The 21685-nt window shown below is 40.8% G+C and overlaps 1 protein-coding gene across 8 annotated transcripts in view; it reads left to right on the plus strand.

The window, feature by feature from the left end:
* The window catches only part of eml5 (EMAP like 5), a 34330-nt gene that overhangs the window by 5463 nt on the left and 7182 nt on the right, over positions 1-21685 (plus strand). For 5 of the 8 annotated variants that reach the window (XM_067480226.1, XM_067480232.1, XM_067480227.1 and 2 more), the window contains exons 3-28: positions 1557-1716; positions 3881-3979; positions 4361-4429; positions 8778-8963; positions 9486-9621; positions 9841-9861; positions 10362-10563; positions 11102-11239; positions 11360-11616; positions 11764-11976; positions 12067-12234; positions 13285-13391; positions 13494-13612; positions 13773-13959; positions 14054-14159; positions 14562-14655; positions 17009-17109; positions 17214-17407; positions 17574-17685; positions 17862-17989; positions 19273-19414; positions 19522-19674; positions 20303-20434; positions 20564-20652; positions 21149-21325; positions 21471-21672. In XM_067480226.1, the coding sequence (XP_067336327.1) occupies positions 1557-1716; positions 3881-3979; positions 4361-4429; positions 8778-8963; positions 9486-9621; positions 9841-9861; positions 10362-10563; positions 11102-11239; positions 11360-11616; positions 11764-11976; positions 12067-12234; positions 13285-13391; positions 13494-13612; positions 13773-13959; positions 14054-14159; positions 14562-14655; positions 17009-17109; positions 17214-17407; positions 17574-17685; positions 17862-17989; positions 19273-19414; positions 19522-19674; positions 20303-20434; positions 20564-20652; positions 21149-21325; positions 21471-21672 (3692 nt within the window). The remainder of the gene's footprint in view (positions 1-1556; positions 1717-3880; positions 3980-4360; positions 4430-8777; positions 8964-9485; positions 9622-9840; positions 9862-10361; positions 10564-11101; positions 11240-11359; positions 11617-11763; positions 11977-12066; positions 12235-13284; positions 13392-13493; positions 13613-13772; positions 13960-14053; positions 14160-14561; positions 14656-17008; positions 17110-17213; positions 17408-17573; positions 17686-17861; positions 17990-19272; positions 19415-19521; positions 19675-20302; positions 20435-20563; positions 20653-21148; positions 21326-21470; positions 21673-21685) is intronic. The other 3 variants (XM_067480229.1, XM_067480230.1, XM_067480233.1) reach the window with 2 other exon arrangements.

Genomic DNA, 21685 nt, shown 5'->3' on the forward strand with positions numbered 1-21685 from the left:
TAAGCTTCTACTATGTATGGGGATCCAAACTGTACTTATATCCTGCTCTGCTGTATGGCTTAATGTTGAAGGTCTTTTCCAGTGCTGCATATTTGCCTCTTCATTATAAGGAATCTGGCCCTCAGGCTGTTGAACACAGGCTGTTGTAATTGCTGCAGTATTTAGCTAGTTGTGTACTACAGCACTTGGCAGATAAAAGAGAAATGCATCAAACAGGCCTAGTCTATATCAAACAGGAGAACCGTGGTGATGCACTGCAGTTTAAGTCATTAGAAGTGGCATTTAACAAGCTCTTCAGCTAACAGACATGTAAGTGAAACAGTGATCTTGTTGTAGTTGGCTCAAAAATCGAATTGGTTTTTACATGCCGTAAAGTGGACATTCCACATAAAGGCATAATTAAGACATAGTGGAAATTACGGTTCAAATAAATAGCTTCCTCAAATAATTTCAACCTCAGATTGACTCCAAAGTTCTTAGATAATTTGTTCTTCAGCCTTAATTTTTCATGTCAATGTCAAACCATTGACATCTTGTGCCGTACCTGCTTGAGCCAAAGCATTTTTTTTTGCTGTGTCTGTCTTCATCTGAAAGTGTTCCAATCATTTTTCCCTTCATCCAAGTGTTATTTTTAGCTGCTGCTTTTCTCTGATTATATAATTCATAAAAAGTAAGATGAGAAGTTGTGCTAGGGTGTGAGAGAAACAACAAGGAGGTGATGTTGAGGAGGGACTGAGATCAGGGCTGTCACATCTAACCCACCTCGGTTTTCAGAGACGTTACACCACCACACTTCGCAGAAGCCTTAGTGACAGCGTGTTTCAAATGCAGATGAGATCACAAGTCTGACACAAAAAGAAAAGAGAAGTGGAATGAAGCAAAAGTTAAAGGAGTGAAAGTGGAAGAAGGCCATGTTTGTTGTGAGCTGCTTTGACTCAGCAGGTTGATGCTGCCTGGGCCTGGTGTCTGAAAACATGCCAGGATTACATATTCTGGGGAGCAGTTGGCAAAACAGACAGCCTGATTATAATGGAGGGAGCTCTGTCACTGCATGAAATATATAGGCCAGGACAAGGCAAGAGGAAGAATTGCCCAGTGAATCATTCAAGCCTGCTTAGAGCGTGACTGGCAGGTGCTGAAACGATGGGTGGAGCAGGGGGAGGGAGGGAGTTGCAGCTTTGTGCATCAAGCTATTTAGCTATAGAGTAGGAATGTTTGTAAGTGGGGGGTGGGCTGTGGGGGATTATGTAACACTGTTACAAATATATGCCTGCTGATGCGAGGAAACCCCAGATTAATTGGAAAAGGTTAAAGTGGCACAGAGTAGTTCAAGGGGAAAAATAAACAAAAGTGGATGAAATTCACTGATTTATCAAAACTGCTTCATACAGTCACGCACACTGTGTAGTACATAAAGATTGTGTATTTGACCATGACATGAGTTAACTCAACCAAATTACCTCGTCAACCTGTGCCTCTGCTTCCATATTCAGACTCATGGACTTTATGCTTACCTGATGTTTTCTTTCCCTCTCTTTATCTCTGTCTCTGTACAGTTTAGCTCTGCATCCAGAGCATGTGTTGGTGGCCACAGGACAGGTGGGCAAGGAACCTTACATCTGTGTATGGGACTCCTACACTGTGCAGACTGTGTCCATACTGAAGGATGTGCACACACATGGCATCGCCTGTCTGGCCTTCGACCTCGAGGGACAGGTACTGTTGTGACAAAACAGTGCTAAGTATACATGAATAATCTTTTACAGAATAATCTAAATTACACCGTCTTCCTCTATATTTTTATGCTCCTTATGAATCCGGCACAAAGATTTGCTTTGAGAGAAGGTAAACAAGGCTGAAAGTGCCATAAGACAAGTTTAATTTGAGCAGCCATGCAGCAACAATCGCAACTCCACTTCAAAGCTACGGGCTTTTTGCAGCTCGCCTGCAGAGCTAAGTTCATAATGACACATATGTGCTTGCTCCAGCAGTATTAGCTGGAGAGCAGCTCCCAGACAGGCTGCTTGTGAAATATTACAAAACGTAGATGACATTCAGACAGTGGAACAGATATACACTACTGAATAATCATGGGGACATTCAAGCAAGCTTCTTTTTAGCTTTCCTGTTTTATCATCTGAGCCAGGCAGTTATGGTTTACACACTGCTTCCTCCACCTAAAGTTGATTTAGACTGTAACAGTCGATACTGTGCACAACCATCTATAGGTTTTTATATTTGTATGTCTCTCTCGTCCTCCCATAGGAGGTCTCAAGTTGGAGTTATACCTCCTGTATTTTGCAGTTAGAGACAGGGAGATGACCCCATGGTATTTTCCTGCTCGGGCAGAGAGCTGGGGATTTAGATGGAATGTGACAGTGTTTAAAGCTAGAGTAGACTCCATTGCTTTTTTAGTTTAGTGGCTCTATTTACTCTCCATCTCCCCCCTACTGGCTTAGAGAAAGCCATTCTGAAAGAATCCCTTTCCATTATCATGTCCATCTTAGCATTATCAAAACTTACATTAATTCATTTCATATGCTGTGAGTATTCTAGCTTGTTGTCTACTATCAAATTTATTTATTTACATAGTACCTTTTATACAGGCTAATGCAGTTCAAAGGGCTTCACAAGTGACTGAAAAGCTTAAAAGACACATAACAATTGCAATTAATGTGAAACTAAAATGCAAAAAAACCCCACAATATTTGATAAAAGATAATAAAAACCAATAAAACAAATTGAATTAATATTAAATACTGATGAAACAAACAAACAAATAAAAATAAAACATGAGGGAATTGGCATAGTAGAAGAAAATAAAGGAAATATAAAATACGTATATGAAATGAATAAGAATATACGGTTTAGAATTAAAATGATCCGATTAATAAATAATCCCTACTAATAATATTAATAATACTTCCATTGAAGTTAATACTTTAGGATCTATTAATTCATCACTGACATCCCCATGGGTTTAGCCACCTTAGTTTAACATGTTAGCATGTTAACAAGTATTAATTGCCTCTAAACACAAAGTACAATAGAAGCTAATGGGAAATTCCTATGTTGTTCTGGTATTTAGTCATAAACCAACATACAGGCAAACTTTTGATCTAATGATGGTGCTAGGGAAAATGTTAAGGGATTGTAACAGTTCATAATGAGAGGGGCTTGAATGTCTACACTAAATCCTGTGGTAATACATCCATTTCAGCTAAAAGTCAATCCTGTGACAGTTTTGGAAATGTAAAAAATTACACAGCTGTAATCCTCTGGGGAACACAATTTTATCCATTCAATAATTGTTGAGAGATACTTCACTTCTAACCAAGGTTTTGGACCAGCTGACAGGCTGAAACCTGTAGAAACACACCTGAAGAATTACTTGCACTATCGAAACATGAATGCACTGTGTTTCAGTGGGTTTCATCACACAGGGCCTCTTTGTTCCTCATTAAAACACAGATTGGACAAATAGAAGTTAAAGCCGTGCAAATATCTCACTACAGACTTCTATCCATAGCCAAACATTGATTCAGCAGTGGATCAAAGAGGAGATCCCCTACCATGTAAAGCAGGCTGTGGAGTAGAGGATTTCCATAAGAGCTACTCTCTTCTGCTCCACTGCTGCTGCTACTGCTGCTGCCTACTCACTCAGTCAGCTATAGGAGGCTCCTCCAGCAAAGCACTCAGTGTGTTCACTGGAAGTGCCAGGGGCTGGACAACTGTTCTGTTCTCTGTGCTATAGCCATCATTAGCCAGTTCACTGTGGCCTGCTATGCTACAGTAGTGCTAGATAAGTTTTGTAGTGATTAGTACAACAGAGCAGTCTGTCCAATCTGTGACTTTTTTTTAAAATTTGCTCTCTTTGCAGTGTTTGGTGTCTGTAGGCTTGGACTCCAAAAACACAATCTGTGTGTGGGACTGGAAGAGAGGGAGGGTTCTGGCAGCTGCTCCCGGTCATACAGACAGGGTAAACACTTCCCTCTTCCCTTTTCTCTGTCACAAGCTCTGTATCGACCACCATAATTAGTTATAAATGCAGGATGGAGTGCCTGCCCAAAGGGGACATAAACAAGTTAGGCCTGATTGATTGTGAGCTTTCCAGAGAGCGTCTGAGAGGGTACATGGCTAATTAAAAGGAATTTTAAAAAGATGAAATACAGGCAGCTGTTTTTTTCTAATTCACCTTGTGCACATTATAATGCAGTCAGTGCAGACACAAACACCCTTTTCTAGTTTCCTTCTTCCTCCTTTTGAAACAAATTTGATTATCACAAGTCAAGAGAACAAATGTGGTGATATTTGTGTTTCTATAAGCCAGTACTTAATGTATTATGTTTTCTACCCACAGATATTTGACATATCTTGGGATTTGTACCAGCCGAGCAAACTTGTAAGCTGTGGTGTCAAACATATCAAGGTAAATGTGCTTTTTAGATCCTGTTAATTACAGCCACCTCCTTTAAAACAGTTCTTGTGTTTCATTTGCATAATATATTAATAAAAATTATGACTTGTGGAAACATTGAACAATCCAATGACCCTTCCTTCGCTTCCTTTCTTCTTCTGTGCTTGTTCATGGACAGATCAAAGCCTTAAAATAGATATATGCAAATGTATAGTTTATTCCAGAGTCTGTGACTTATAGTCTCTTTCCCTGGTTTTGAAAGTAATCTGACTGCAAAGTAGAAAACTGTTTTCTTTTTATGAGGGACAATAAGACTGCTACTCAGCTCTCCTCATTCAGCTTTTAAAAGCCCTCTACTGTTCAGTAGACGCTGTGCTTGTTTCTCTTCTTGAGCCTTTCTTTATCGCTTCTTTTTCACACAAGAGTGGTTTTCATAAATCTTCAATGAGCTCTTGCAGAGTGTCTTCACCAAGCTTTCCCTTGAGAGACATAGTAGTGTTCCTTGAGTGGCATGGCTATTAGGAAATAACAAGGAGTCCAAAGCCACAGAGGAAGCCTATTTCCTAACCACTGGGCAGAGAGTGAATCATGCTCAGATAGGAAATGTGCCCACTGACCCTGCAAGGCTAAACATTGCGGCACACTTAAGTGGGTTTGATGCTGTTGGGAGGTTTAGCCTACTGTATACATTTCCCAGTGGTGTAACATCTCACTGTTGATTCGCTCATCTCACTCCAGCCTGACCTTCCTCCTCTCGTAGTGATTATTCCCTGAACTCTTCCACTACTGCTGTCAAACATAAACCTCTACAGGCCACCGCACCCAACCCCCCTTCTTGTCTCTGCTGGATCTGTTGCTCTTTCCCCTCTTTGTAATCCTTTTCCTCTCTTTCCATCCCTTCTGGTTTTCTGGTGCCGAGACAATCCAGCAACTGTCCCACATAATTCCCTAGCCTTCACCCTAAAGACCATGGGACATCTGCTCCCCAGCCCTGTGCTCGTTCAGCGATTATAGCACTCCGAACATACAGGAGATTTAGTCCCAGTAATCCACACACTAGCAGACTAGGGAAAATACAACCTCTGTGACGAGGGCTGAGGCTGCTGGAAACATTCTCGAACTCCTCCAAGCTAATCATGTAGATATGTGTGTTTTCAATTGTTCAGGCAACCTTGAATTTCTGGTCTTCAACCCCCCACACACCTAAAGTACTCCACACCAATCAATTACCCAATAAGTTGCTGATTAAAAGTGCTTTGAAGGACAGCACTGCATATTTTGAATGTTGTAGCCAGGTTTTCAGCATTTTTGTAACTGATGAGGGATGAAATTAACTGTCCTAATTTATCCATGTAAAGTGTACAAAATGCCTCAGCAACCAGAGTTCAACAAGTTAAGTGGATATCTCTGAAAGATGCATTAAATTAGCAAGTAGCAAATTCTCAGTTTTTGTTTTGTTTTGCAGCACAGTAGAGAAACTGTGTCCCGAGAGACACAAAAAGGCAAATAATAATAAAAATATAATAATAAGATGCCTACTAGATTTGTGAAACTGCTGAAGCCTCATTTTAAGCACATTTTTGCCCAAAATGAGAGTTGCAATAAAAACCAGTATGAACATGAGGAATGTCAAATTATCAGAGGCAGTCAGTATTTTTTTAAGGTCCAGTGTTTCATTAAACATCAAGTTTGCATTATTATTGTAAATTTACATTATTATGGGTTTCCCAGCTAACCAGTGCATTGACTGCTTTATCTTTCTGCAATAATGTAACGTTTGATGAAAACATAAATTAGACTTTAGGTTAGGTGATAGATGAGGTTTACCAAAAGCATTAAAAGCCTCTGAGAAATCAGTGGAAACCAATAGCTGCCTGGTAAATTCTGAAAAATACATCCAGTCTAAAGAAGTGTTTGAAAAAACCTCAGCAGAAAGGTGTATACACTGTAGATGACGTTTACAGTAGTTATGGGGCTAAAGCTTGGAAACATGCTTGATTGGTTCATTAATGAAGCTGTGAATGCAAGTGAACTGACACAAATATTTGATGTGTTTGTGTGCACGTGTGCTGACCTGAGGTGAGCTCGAGTTAACACCATGTGGATACTAGATGACAGCAGCTTTGAGGAAATCAGCTCCTAGTGACACTAACAGAAAATCATCTAATTCTGACCTCTGTTAGCACTTAACACTCTGACACCGTACTGTAGTCTGACAGGGGAGGGGGTGAGGGGCAGCTCAGTGCAGTAGCTGATAAGTTACAGCCCTCTCTGCATTAATTACATTGAAAAGGTTCGTTGCAGTAACGGTGGAGGTAGCTGAGGCAATGATATGGCACTAATCCTGGGTTAAGTGGAGCAGCTACCACTATGCCAGAGCTTTTATGGAAGACATTTAAGAAATTATATTCAGAGAAAGCTTAAATTTTTACTGATTTCAACCCAAAACACTCCTTTTCTAGCACATTTCATCGATATCCTGTTCTTTTTTTCTCATTCGGTGCCTTTCTCTCCTACTTCTGGCTTCGTCATAAACCCTTCCAGCATCCCATCTCCTCACAGTATTTCGGCAGCACAGGGATTAGCTGGTGCCCATGTCTCACTGCCTTATCAGTTGTGTGCAGAGAGGACTGTGGAGTCACGTGCATCCATCCCCACTGCTTTTGCAACAGGCTGTGAAAAAACCCACCTCCCACCCTTTTTAAAACTAACAATCAGGCGACTCTGGAGGTAGACCAGTTATCCACCAATCCCAGGGTTGACTCCAAGCTCTTCTAGTCACATGCCATAAAGTTCTTGAGGAAGAAACTGAACCCAAAATTAGTTGTTCCCAGTGAGTGCAGGCCAGCTGCATAGCAGTGTGAATGATTGTGAGTGAATATGAATAAATAAGCAATGTACAGCACTTTGGGTACAAATAAGTTACACAAGCGTGCAGACCATTTACAGTTTTACCATTTAGATTTCCTCAGCACTTGACAAATTTCAACCTGCATACACATGTATACTTACATGGGCAGGAGGGTGGTGGAGTGGTAAGCCCTGCTGGCTCACAGATAGAAGGTCCCCACTTCAAATCTACCTGCTCGATGCAGCCCTTGTTTGGAGTTTGCATGCTCTCCCTGTGCTTTACTCTGGGTAGACCAGTTTCCTCCCACAGTCCAAAGACAAGCATGTTACTTTAATTGGTGACTCTAACTTGGCCGTAGGTGTGAATGTGAGTGTAGGTGATTGTTTCTCTGTTTGAGCCCTGAGATAGACTACCGACCTGTCCAGGGTGCATGCCGCCTCTCACACTCTACGACAGCTGGGATAGGATCCAGCCCCACGCGACCCTACAAAGGATAGGCGGTTACAGATAATGGATGGACATTAATACCTACCACCGCTTAACCTTTAGCCCTGACTATACACCTAAGATAACACACATGAACATACTCCCTCTCTTAGTTCACTAACAGAAGGTCAGGATTAGGGAAGTCCTGTCAAGTTTGAGCTGTCTGCAAGCCTCAGACGGTAAATGGCAGGGCTGTATCTGAGGCTGTGATGCCTGTCTCTGATAATCGATCCCTCCTGTTAGCACACAGAAGCCGTATCAGTCTGGAGAATAGGTGTTAGTGAGGATGTGACAGGCTGTCGCTGTCGGGCAACTCATTTGTTCATTCTGTGAGTGTCGGTCAGTTGTGGTGTGGGCAAAAACAGCACACCTAAGTGCTGTTTCTGTATCTGTAGAAAAAACTACAGGTAACAGGAAAAATAAGGTATAGCCTTTACAATGAACCAAATGTTAATTACTGTAGAGGTTAATCCTCCTTTTAGGTAGACCAGGAAAGGGGTTGGCAAGCTGTCATCTTTGCTGCTTGCCAATGATGAGTGCGTCTCTGTTTCACGTGCTGGCAGCCATGTCCTATCATTCGAGTCAGCCTTCATCAGCTTTCTCGCTGTGATCTCATCTCCACACAGACTGAGTGTCTCTCTTTTGCTTTCTCCTCCTCTGTTTGATGGATTTAGCCCTCAGACGAGGCCAGACGGTGCATCCCAATGACCTTGTTCATAAATAATGAGTCTGTGTGTATGCATGTGTGTGTGTGTGTCTGTGCATGCTGATCAGGTGGTTATGGCACCAACTCCCTGCAAGAGTTCCCATCATCACATACAGAGGAGGGCGGGGTTGCGGAGCATTTGAATTTGACTTTGCTTTCTTTCAAGGTCTGTCTGTGTGTATGTGTTGTTAATAGGTTCTGTTTATGTGTCAGACAATAACTGACTAACGGATTTTCACTCTGTTGTATCCAAATACTGCATAGTTGTTAAAATATTAGCCACCATACACTTTCGCCCTTCCTGTTTGTGTCTGCAGTTTTGGAGCTTATGTGGCAATGCGCTCACGCCCAAACGTGGCGTTTTTGGCAAAACTGGGGATCTCCAAACTATCCTGTGCCTGGCCTGTGCCAAGGACGAGGTCACATATTCAGGTGCCTTGAATGGTGACATCTATGTGTGGAAAGGGATCAACCTGATGAGAATGGTGCAAGGAGCTCATGGGGTAGGTTTATAAGATACTGTAAGGGTGTTCTCTTGTTCCCCGGCTGTACGGTATACAGGAAAATGTCACTTAAAGCAACTAGCAAACTTAAAAGTGGGTGAAGCCATGCATGCTGACTTTCTTTGGTTCTGCTCGGTAGGAAAGGATCAGCCTTTTGCTCCAAAGGATTAATTTATATCTATGGGATCAACAGCTGTGTGAGGGGATGGTTGGATGGAGGAGGGGATAATAACTACAGTACATGTTCATTTCTGCTTTTAGTACCAGCAAATGCTTCTCCGGGCAGGGTGTTTCCCTGAGTGTGCCATTAGTAAAGCTTTCCAGTAATTATAAAAAACATGACACCTCCTGTTACCTAGTTCTGTGTTATCTTGAGGCCAGTAGCAGGTTTTATAATTGTAAAAGCCTTGTTAAACAAATGGCTGGATGAGCAGCAGCACTACGCATTTTGTAGCTAAGGCTGGTTCTGTCACTGCTCATTTATTGTGCAGATCCTCACTGACAGCCTGTCATTTCCTCCAGTCAGGGATTTTCAGCATGAATGCCTGTGAAGAGGGCTTTGCCACTGGAGGCCGAGATGGCTGCGTCCGGCTGTGGGATCACAACTTCAAACCAATTACTGTCATTGATCTCAGGGAAACAGACCAAGGATATAAAGGTGATGTCATCCCCCCTTTTACCTTTAAAGTGACGAATTTTGCAGGTCAGCTTGTCATCTCCTGAGGTCCTGGAAGAATTATATAAATCTGTAAGATTTACTAACTGTTAGATGAAAAAAGCCATTTTTCATGCCCCTTCTGTTCTTTCTGCTAATATTTTCTTTGTTATCCTCTATTTTCTCCATCTCTTTTAATTGTAATCTCGGACCTAACTGTAGCTAGAGGTGAAAATAGCCGAGGTGGGTAAAGTCACTGAGGGTGAAGTTAAAAACTACAGTACTTCAGCCTGTTTGTAACAGTCTGCACGTCGTTCTGCCCTTCCTTGTTGTTAGTCCAAGCTCTGTTGCAGTTTTACACCCTATACAGCTGTCATGTCCACGTATGTATACAGCACATGCTACCTCCATCCTATTCTCCTGATAGCACGCAGAGTCTGTTGCAGATCGTCTTGAACACATGTGCTGTCGTCATACGTCCTGTTAAAATCTTTGTTATATATAGCCTGCACATGGCTATTACCACCTCCTGTCTATAATATTCCTGTTTGGCAAATGTCTGTCTGCTTTCATGTTTAGAGTTTACTGAGGCAAATTTGTGATTAGAAGTTTGGCTGATTTTGTGTGTGTGTGTGTGTGTGTGTGTGTGTGTGTGTGTGTGTGTGTGTGTGTGTGTGTGTGTGTGTGTGTGTGTGTGTGTGTGTGTGTGTGTGTGTGTGTGTGTGTGTGTGTGTGTTTAATAGGGCTCTCTGTGCGAAGCGTGTGCTGGCGGGGAGACCACATCCTAGTGGGCACCCAAGACAGTGAGATTTTTGAGGTAGTAGTCCATGACCGCAACAAGCCCTTCCTCATCATGCAGGGTCACTGTGAGGGTGAACTGTGGGCACTGGCCGTGCACCCCACCAAACCTCTGGCCATGACAGGAAGTGATGACCGCTCAGTCAGGTGAAGCTTCATTTTCGTCCTGAGAGTAGAACTCAGAGTGGTAGTTGCATACTGTATTTGCTAGGCCTTTAATACTTATTTTGTTAAATTTGGGGCATTCATATTCAATCATTCAATATCAAAAATAAGAATTAAAACAGCCTACTACAATTAATGAGGTTAGATATGAAACATTTCTTGATTTAATATCTAGTTTATTCAAACTTTTAATTTTAAAATGTAACTCTTAAAAGCATTTAAAAGTTACCTGTAATAAAATGATGTTGCATAAGTAAACATGTACTTGTTTTAAAAATAGTAATTAGGAATACGCTTTCTGACTCACTTTTTGTTTTTGGGTAGCATAACTGCACAAAATTACAATAATGAAACACTACTAACTATCAGATTGTAGCCTTAAACTAAACAGAACCAACACCACAAACAGCATCTTCATGCAGACTATTTCTCTGATTGGATCTGTGCTCTGCTTGTTTGATCAGTTGTAATCTCATCACCATTTTTTATCTTCATTTGTCCTACTTTTCTATGTCTAAAGGATATGGAGCCTTATAGATCATGCGCTAATAGCTCGCTGTAACATGGAGGAGCCAATCCGCTGTGCAGCTGTGAGCACTGATGGCATTCACCTCGCACTGGGAATGAAGGATGGCTCGTTCACTGTGCTGAGAGTCAGGTGGGAGCACAGTGCACTCGCTGAAGAGGAAATTTTGATCCCTAGCTAATGAACACAGGGCTTTAACTTTCTGTCCCAAATAGCTATTCATTCAAGCTATGCTTCTCTGATTCCCTTTAGAGATATGACAGAGGTGGTCCACATTAAAGACAGGAAAGAGGCCATCCATGAGTTGAAGTACTCCCCTGACGGGGCTAACTTGGCTGTCGGCTCAAATGATAACTCAGTGGACATCTACGGTGTGGTGCAGAGGTACAAGAAAGTGGGAGAGTGCATTGGCTCCACCAGCTTTATCACACACATGGATTGGTCCACTGACAGCAAGTACCTGCAGACAAATGATGGCGGTGGCAGGAGGCTCTTCTACAGAATGCCAAGTGAGTACAAGTTGGTCAGTTTTGCTGTTTCCAACTGAATTGCTAAATTCAGTTAAATACTAAAGATTGGAAGTCAAGTGTTTCTGGGATGTAATGTTGTCACAGAGCTGTTTTGTGATGTAAAACCAATCTTTTTCTTCTGTGGAGGTGGGAAAGAGGTGACCAACAGGGAGGAGCTGAAGCTTGTGCAGTGGGCTTCATGGACGTGTGTTTTAGGACCTGAAGTGAATGGAATATGGCCCAAATACTCAGATATCAATGACATCAACTCTGTGGATGCCAACTTTAACAATCAAGTCTTAGTAACAGCCGATGACTATGGATTAGTCAAACTTTTACGGTATCCGTGTGTAAAAAAAGGTAAAGAAGTATTTAATATTTAACCATAGTTAAGTACAGAAGTTGTTATTTTATCATATATGTAACTGATATGTTTCTTCTTTTTTTCAGGTGCAAAGTTTAAAAAATATTTAGGTCATTCAGCCCACATAACCAATGCCAGATGGTCACATGACTACCAGTGGGTCATAACTATTGGTGGTGTGGATCACTCTGTGTTCCAGTGGAAGTTTGTTCCTGAAAGAAAGTCCAAAGAAGCTCTGCATATAGCACCACAAGGTCAGAGTATACCCTACATGTTCCAGTCACTATCACTATTTACTCTAATGGTAGGATTTTCTTTTTCCCAAAGATTTGGGGATTTGATTATTCCTTGTAATCGATCAGTTCAGTCCCATTGCAGTAGCTCTTTTTGGGGACCAGTGGCTTGAGTGGCTTGAGTTATTGATGTTAGTTGTCTCATTATATCAGTGGCTACAGCAACAAGACCTTATAAAATATTGCCATGGTGGTAAGCCTGAGGTGAATGTTGATGTCTACTCAATCTTAGAGTGGAAAATGTGAGATCAGAGATTGCAGTACTATTCCTTTGTGGAAACATACTGCATTTACAATATTTTTCATAATGTATCACAAATTTTAGTCTAAGCTATGACTCTTTTTTTGTTTGTTTCAACCCATTAAAATAAATAAAATGTCACAGGCCGTTTATTAGTAACCGACAGAATAAGGGGTTGTATGTATGTCACTGTTATGTAATGTGTGCACTGTACTGCTCCCACTTGCCTCATGAACTTGATGTGCTAAACCACCAAAACCAAAGAGCAATGTACTAGATTGTTTCTTACCTATACTTTTTTTCGGAACTACAGTCATCATTTCTATACAGATTTGCAAAGGAATGGTCATTTTAATGGTCAAATGAAAACAAAATGAAGCATTGTCATTGTGAAGTCATATATTTTTCTAGAGACAGAGCCCAGCTGTGCTTTATGAAAATAGAGTACACACTATGTGGCTTTCCTTTTAATTTTCCTAATGGATCTTGTGAGTAGCTGCACTTAGCTGCCAGTTTGGTTTATTGCCCTTGTCTTGGCACAGCTTTACTGTGCTGCATCAGCATTTTAATAATGTATCTTAAGCTATGCTACTGTGAAGAATGAGAGCCTAATAAATAGGAGATGTCATAGTATTATTATGTGATCGACCCTCATTTCTACTGAAACAGGTTACAGTTAATTTTTTTTAGTGTGTGCATTGGGATTTTTGTCTGATTTAGAGGCAGGGGAGCATGGAACTTCTGAGCTGTGATGTTTTTTTTGCCTGCAGAGTCCTTAGCAGATTCAAACAGTGAGGAATCAGACTCTGATCAGTCAGATGTACCTGAGATGGATTCAGAAATCGAGCAAGAGACACAGCTCACATATCGAAGACAGGTTTGTTTCAAAAACACATTACTCTCTGTCAAACTTGTGTCTGTAAAAATCAAAAAGTTTATTAAAAACAGAAAAGGCACACAGTGTTCTATGTGCATCCAGGTTTATAAAGAAGATCTACCTCAGCTCAAAGAGCAATGCAAAGAGAAACACCGAGCAACTGCTATGAAAAAGAGAGAGCGAGCACCAGGGAATGGGGTGAAGCTTCACTTCATTCATGGGTAAGCAACACCATACCAGAGGGACTTTAAAATCAAGGCCTATTTTGAATGAAGAATTTAAGTTTGCAAAGCTTTTCCTAATTGGAGACATCTCAGTTTTCATATTGTTGTCTTTACTCCACTCATTCTAAACTATAGGTATGTGTTCCTTCATTTGCAGCTACAGGGGCTATGATTGCAGGAGTAACCTGTTCTACACCCAGACTGGGGAAATAGTCTACCATGTAGCTGCTATTGGGGTGGTGTACAACAGACAGCAGAATACCCAGCGTTTCTATATGGGGCACGATGATGACATCCTCTGTCTGGCAATCCATCCCCTCAAGGACTTTGTAGCAACAGGCCAGGTAGCTAAAATAATAATTTAAGAGGTGAAAAAGTGTTTGCTGTCAATATTGTTGGTCAAATTAATTTATTTAAATTGTGTTTTTGTTTGTTTAGGTCGGCAGAGATTCCTCTATCCACATATGGGACACAGAAACTTTAAAACCCCTGTCTGTATTGAAGGGTTTCCACCAACTAGGAGTGTGTGCGCTGGACTTTTCTGGTAACACTCAGTAGCACTTTCCCAGGCTGGTTTACATTCACCTGTCAAGAGAGAGTAATTTATCATACACATAAATGCTCCCAGACAAAGGTTTTTTTATACCCTGTGAAATATTAAATTCACAAGATGCCCAATTTAGAGGCAACATTGAAAAGACTTGCTGCAGTCTTTTAGTGACTGTGGTCTGACAGTATCACGGCAGAGCTTTTCATTTCACTTCTTTAATTGGCTCTAGACAGACACAGCACAGTGATCTGTATGTCAGTGTCGGTGAGTCACCTGCCATTGATCAAACCCACAAACCTGCTTTCATGTTGCTAACAAGGGCCAAACTTCACTGAACCAAAGCAAGACCTGCCACTGTCTGTGTTATACTTAATGGTTTTGGTTTTCCCTCCGCAGCCGATGGCAAACGTCTTGCTTCAGTAGGCCTGGACGACAACCACACCATTGTGCTGTGGGACTGGAGGAAGGGAGAGAAGCTTTCTGCTATGCGGTTAGTAGAGGCATATTAGTGTCTATGTGGCTGCAGGTTGGGCTGTCAGCATGCAGCAGCTGCTTTTCCAATGAAAAACCTCTTTGGTAATTCTTCAGACTATTTGAGCACTTCCAGTTTAAATATGGACATTTAAAGATAAGGGTTTAATTGAAGCCACTTTGCTGTGCTAGCTTGACAGAGTGATTGATGGAGGAGGGGAAAGGAGATTTATCTTTTAGATTATGAAGCTGCTCCACTCCAACATTTCCTCCTGTCTGAATGGTTAGAGTGGGAATTTAGCCCAGGGCCTTAGCTGTAGATTCATAATTAAAGGTAATTACTTTTATTGTACATCTTCCATGAACTCATCATGCAAACTTCAGGCTGCTTGATTTTCACAAAGAAGCATATTAAAATAAAAGTTATTTTACAGATGTATCCTGTTTCCAAACAAATCATTATGCTATAATGATTGAATATTAAAAATGTTAAAGTTGGAACTGGGAAGTAGTAAAAACAATTACACACATCTTACAAATTTGTCTAGATGACGGAAACAAAAGTTTAAAAAATGAACAACGTTTTGCAGCCTAGAAGTGTATTAACAATACAGGAGCAATACCATAGTAGTCTTTTTGAGTGAACCCAGAGAAAAATGTTACTGTGTGTCTTTATTCTAAAATCAAATTGCAACACAATATTGAATATTATCAATGCAAGGATTTATTACAGAGCTGTTGTATTACACTTTGTGTATCTAGGTACCCATTAATTGTGAAGTAATATTCATTTATCGATCTGTAACTGCTTATCGTATTTAAGGTCCCAGGGAACTGGAGCCTATCATAGCTGTCATAGGGTGAGAGGTGGGGTCCACCCTGGACAGGTCGCTAGTCTATCTCAGGGCTAACACGTAGAAAAATACACAGACAGACAACATGCTTGTCTTTGGATTGTGGGAGGAAACTGGGGTACCTGGAGGAAACACAACCCCCGGAGAACTTCAAACTCCACACAGAAAGGCCACGGTCAGCCAAGTACGCAAACCCGCAGTGTGACTGTGAGGTGGCAGCACCAATCACTCCACCACCGTGCTGCCTGAGAAGTAATATACTCTGCATATAGACACATAGTAGTTTCTCCATAGGAGAAAAAGAACACCTCCATCATATGTTTCAAAGATGATTCATGTCTCACCTATTTCTCCTAATTTTAGAGAAACATATCAGAAACAGAAACTTATTTGACAAAATATAAACAGAAATTAGCACAAAGTTTTTCTGTAAGAAAAATCTTACCAGTCCTGAACTCAAGTGTGTTTTCACCCAAGATCATGATGCAGAGGGTCGCTGTGTAGATTGGATGGAAATAATACAGATATAGGACGTGCACATAAGCCATGTATATTTGCTGCAAGTTAATTATCTTACCAAACTTACATATGTCAATTTATTCTATTTACACAACGATCTTCCAACAGCAGGTAAAATGATGAAAGGGAGGCCAGACAGAACTATAACTGAAAAACATCCGGATCTCAAAATATCTTTGCTTTTGTTTTGTTGCTTGTCCTATTTAATTTTTAGTATCTACTCCATTAAAATTTCTCCTGGCTACTTTGAAGCAGTGTAGTGTGGGTTACTCTCATGTGTATTGTGTGCAAGGATCTCACTACATCTCAGGAATAGTTGGAGCTGCTGTAATCTCCTTTGCAGACCTTCGTGGGTAGTGCATTGATGCGGACAGAGGGCAATGGTGCCTAACAGGGCCGGGCTTGTACACCACCCGTGCCTTGACTTCAGTTTGGAGATACTAAGAGAGAGGGAGGAGAGGTGCTTAATGTTTCTCCAGCTGCAGGGAGCCTGAGACTGAGGCAGTTCTACGAGGGGCAACAATTTGAAGAACCAAAAGCGAGCCACTTATTGTTATTGTTACATTACATAATTTCAGAAGGTAGATTTCTACCTACAAAACTGCTCATTTTGAATGAAAATTGGGGCATCAGGATGGCTTTAGTCTAGAATTTAGCATGTTTTATTAAGTAAATTCCTTTCTATACATAAATTTAATGTAGTATAGGAACAACCAAACAGAAACAGACATTGTTTCACTGTTTCAGAATTTCTTAGACGTGATCAAAATTCCCTTGTGTAGGCAGCTTTATGCCCTCTGACAGTGAAATGTTGAAAATGCCTCAGTATATTTGTCATCTTTCTATATTAAGCTCAAGCTTACTTATAATTCCAACTGAGAAACTGCTGAAATTACATTTTGTTTCTCACAAAGCCAAGACTTAAAAAGTATGTGGCTGCATCAAAAATGCTACACGTTTAATTTTGTCCATGCATATTTTTTGCAACGTGTTTTTCAGGGGAAGCAAGGATAAGATTTTTGTTGTCAAAATAAACCCCTACCTGCCTGACAAGCTCATCACAGCTGGTGTGAAGCATATGAAGTTTTGGCATAAAGCTGGTAAGACCCCTGTCTTTTTTTTCCATCAGAGCAGTTCTAACAAGCACAACTCTGGCTTAGCAGTGACACATCACACTGTAAGGCCACTGCTTCTACTAATTCAGGTGGTGGTCTGATTGGACGCAAGGGGAACATGGGGAAGATGGAGACTATGATGTGTGCAGTGTACGGCTGGTCAGAGGAGATGGTGTTTTCAGGCACGTGCACGGGGGACATTTGCATCTGGAGGGACATGTTCCTGATTAAGACTGTCAAAGCTCATGATGGCCCTGTTTTCAGTATGCACGCTTTAGAAAAGGTATGTCAGAAACCCAGAGAGGACTAAAAAAAAGAGGATTTTCTTTAATATTTAAAAATTACAATATAACTATAATAATATTGAATAAATTTAGAATATAAAACAGAATAATATAGAATGACTATTTTACTTTAGCTTTAAATATGCTAACATATTGTCCACATAGGGATTTGTAACTGGAGGAAAGGATGGTATAGTAGCTCTGTGGGATGACACCTTTGAGAGATGCCTCAAGACATATGCCATAAAGAGGGCAGTCCTAGCTCCAGGCTCTAAAGGTAAGGGGGTCATCCTCTTCTCAATCACTCCCCACTTATACATCTTTAACTCCAGATATATAACACAACCACGCAATTCAAATCCTTGTAAGACACTCAATGCTCTTAGCTCAGATAAAGTCTTCCTCCTGTGTACTCTTTCAAGCAAAGGGCTCTGACTTCATTGTGTAATACAGGTTTGCTCTTGGAGGACAATCCCTCCATACGTGCCATATCTCTAGGCCACGGCCACATCTTAGTGGGGACCAAGAATGGCGAGATCTTGGAGGTGGACAAGAGTGGACCAATAACCCTGTTGGTCCAGGTAATATAAAGATTACAAAAATGAACCCCAAGTCCTGTCATTCATATGCTGTAATTAGTTCCAGTACAGTACATCACATTCATCAAGTCACCATCTCTATTAGCTTTTTCTGCAGTATGATAAACTACAAAGTGTCAACTATAGTGTGAAAGAATATTTTCCAAATTAGTACTTATACTTCAAAAGTTTAAGACTCATTAAGTATTTGGCATCTGACATTACACAGACATCTGCTTGGGCTGTTTTGTCAGCATTAGATTTTCTAGATTGTACTGTGAAGATGGAGCGTTCATTGTTTAAGAATAATTTAATGCTTAAACTTTGTTACATTGGGGCATGACTTAATGCACCACCAACAAGGTGTCGTGAATGTGACACTAATCTAAAGTTTCTCATCTGTGCAAGTTATTTTTCAGTGCTGTTCTTAAATCAGTGGAAAGCAGTGGCTGTCTGGATGGTAGAACATTTTTCTAAAAATGGCTGTTATGCTCTGGTGTATGTGGGGTTTTAGTGTCAAAGAAAATAGGTGTGAGGACTGATGTCATGTTTTTCTGTTTCTTAGAGCTTTGCCTTAGGATTTGTGTAGATATTATACCTACGTCCTGAAAAGATGCTAAATGCATTGTGCATTTAACATTGGGCATATATGCTCAATGCTAAATGCACAATGCTGTTTCTCAGAGGAGGCAGTTATAAATGGAGATGAATTAATAGTGTTCAAGGTGAGATTGTCAATTTAATTAAGAGATCCTGCAGCAAGCGGGTTTCGCTGATTTAAGCACATTCAGATCAATGTAATCAGTTGATGAGAGAAAAGAACTAGAAGATCTTCTAATTCATGTGTCGTATAGGCAACAGTTGAATGAACAGGTATCACAGAAAATGTCCACTGAAAGAAAAGTAATTTAGTTAATAAGTGAATCACTCATAAACCAAAAAATGACCTTACTTTTTTTTCTATAAACCCCCTCAATGGATACAGTTACAAAACTGACACTTGCTTAAAAGTAGCTATTATTAGTTTAAAAGTTTGCATGACTGGTTAAATTTATTACAGAATTATTTGTTACTTTCAATTGTTATTTGTGCTTGGACAAATCACACTTCATAGTTTAATTCATTTATTACAAAAAGTAAAAGAAATTCACAGTTGAGTACATTCATTCAGTCATGTTCTTCTTTTTCAGTGTTGTATAGATGATCAGCTAAAAATAAAAAAATTGATGCTGTTATTAGCATCAATTATTATCTATATTAAATATCCATGTTGTACGTGTCTGCAGGGTCACATGGAGGGGGAAGTGTGGGGCCTGGCCACTCATCCCCATCTCCCTCTTTGTGCCACTGTCAGCGATGACAAAACCCTACGCATATGGGACCTTTCACCTAGCCACTGCATGCTTGCTGTACGCAAGCTGAGGAAAGGTGAGTCACAGCTCACTGAGCATATTTTTTTTTTTATTTGTTGTGCTGCCAGCCTGATAGAAAGTGCACGGGTCCCAGGGATTTAACAAAGATCTTATCTTCCACAGGCGGACATTGCTGCTGCTTCTCTCCTGATGGTAAAGCACTGGCGGTGGGCCTGAACGACGGCAGCTTCCTTATTGTAAATGCAGACACCCTGGAGGACCTGGTGTCCTTCCACCACCGCAAGGACATCATCTCTGATATCAGATTCTCTCCAGGTCTGCACTTCCACCACAAAACTCTCATCAAACCCTGAATGAGGTGTCAAAAGGCCTCTAAAATCATTGTGCTCTTTGTAGCATCTGAGCTTATGTAGAAGGCTGTAAAGAAATTCAGCAGGTGTATGCATTTCCCTCCCACTGTGAGTCAGGGAGATATTGCTGCAGGCCTGACCGTAATTAATGGCTTTCTCTAATAAGGCCAAACAGAAAGACAGCAAGAGAGGAATGAGAAACAGTAGGGGCAGAAAAAGTGGCAGCAAGAAACTAAACTCTCTTTCTCCTGGACACTTAGCCTTAATCCACAACACACAGGATCCTGTTTCTTAACCCAACACCCACGAATCCCTGAAAGCCTACATCTTAAAGTAGCAGTCAGAGTTACGTAATGCTAAGGAGGAAATAGGTTTTATTAACGTTAAAATACTGATTACTAATAAGTGATACTGGGTTAGAGTTAGGGTTAGGGATTGGAATGTATCAAAAATATGCTAATAATAATTTGAGCCAATCCATAAAGTCGATGTTTATAAGTGTTATTATAAAAAAAACACTGAACTGCTCCTTCATTTTATAAGAAATCATTATCGTTCATGCTCTGGGGACTCACTCTCTTTTGTTGGCTCAGGTGTTGGGAAGTACCTTGCAGTCGCATCGGGAGACACTTTTGTTGATATTTACAACGTAATGAGCAGCAAGCGTGTTGGGGTTTGCAAAGGATGCCTCAACTACATTACCCATATGGACTGGGATAAGAGAGGTAATAATGCCACGCTATATGCAATTTTTCAATAGATCTTTACAAATGAACAGTTAAGAAAATATTTTGGTTTGTAATGTTTCTATTAAATTCAGTTACAAAACTCATGGGGCTCTTCCTTTCTCACAGGAAAACTACTTCAAGTCAACACAAGTGCTAAAGAGCAGTTTTTTTTCGAAGCTCCTCGCGGCAAAAGGCAGACTATCCCAGCTACAGAGGTATGCAGGGAAAAAAACTTAGGAAGTGCCATGGTTATGGCACTGTTGGCCCACATTTTCCCCTCAGGATCACAGGAGGCTAAGGGAAGGGCAGTGAAGCATTAACACGGCCCACTTTTCACCAGTATCAGTCTAAATTTGGCATCAGTGGAAGTGGAATAGTGTTTAGGGTCTCTTTAATACTATGTGACACAGAGAGAAAATAAGGGTCAGAGATGATAGATGCTGCTGGGCTATGTCCCAGTGGAGCTTCAGATGTCTTCTGTTACCTATTATCATTTTAATATTTTTTGTCATTCACCCACAAGGATCACATTCCTTGTGCTGCAATGTTGCTGCTCATAGAGAAGCCCCTGTTAAGATTTCTGAATTGTTGTGTTCAACCATATATATATATATATATATATATACACACACACACACACACACACACACACACACACACACACACACACACGTGTGTGTGTGTTAATGTTTACTTAATTACTTGGTTCAGGTGGAGAAAATCGACTGGAGCACATGGACGTGTGTCCTGGGAACGTCTGTTGAGGGCATCTGGCCTGTGATCAGTGAGGTCACTGAGGTGACTGCTGCCTGCCTTAGTAATGACAGAAAGGTGCTCGCAACAGGAGATGATTTAGGATATGTAAAGCTCTTCAGATATCCTGTCAAGGTAAAACCCAGTTTGCTTCTCTTGGTATGATCTTCCTTAAATGTGTCATGACTCAAGGCTTACGTTTAGAATTTATATGCAAATTTTATGTTAAGTCTGTGCTAATGTCAAAAGTGTAAAAAAATAAATTGTGTCTTTACCCCAGGGGAAGTATGCAAAGTTCAAACGCTACGTGGCCCACAGTACGCATGTTACCAATGTGCGATGGACCCATGATGATAGTCTCTTGGTGACAGTGGGTGGGGGTGACACGTGCCTCATGATCTGGGCCCATGAGCCCGAGGGCCACCGGGAAATCAAACATTGTGAAAGTGAGGAGTCGGACATCGAGAGTGAAGATGATGGAGGTGAGAAATCAGC

The sequence above is a fragment of the Channa argus genome, chromosome 16 (genome assembly GCF_033026475.1).
Source record: "Channa argus isolate prfri chromosome 16, Channa argus male v1.0, whole genome shotgun sequence".
Classification (NCBI taxonomy): domain Eukaryota; kingdom Metazoa; phylum Chordata; class Actinopteri; order Anabantiformes; family Channidae; genus Channa; species Channa argus.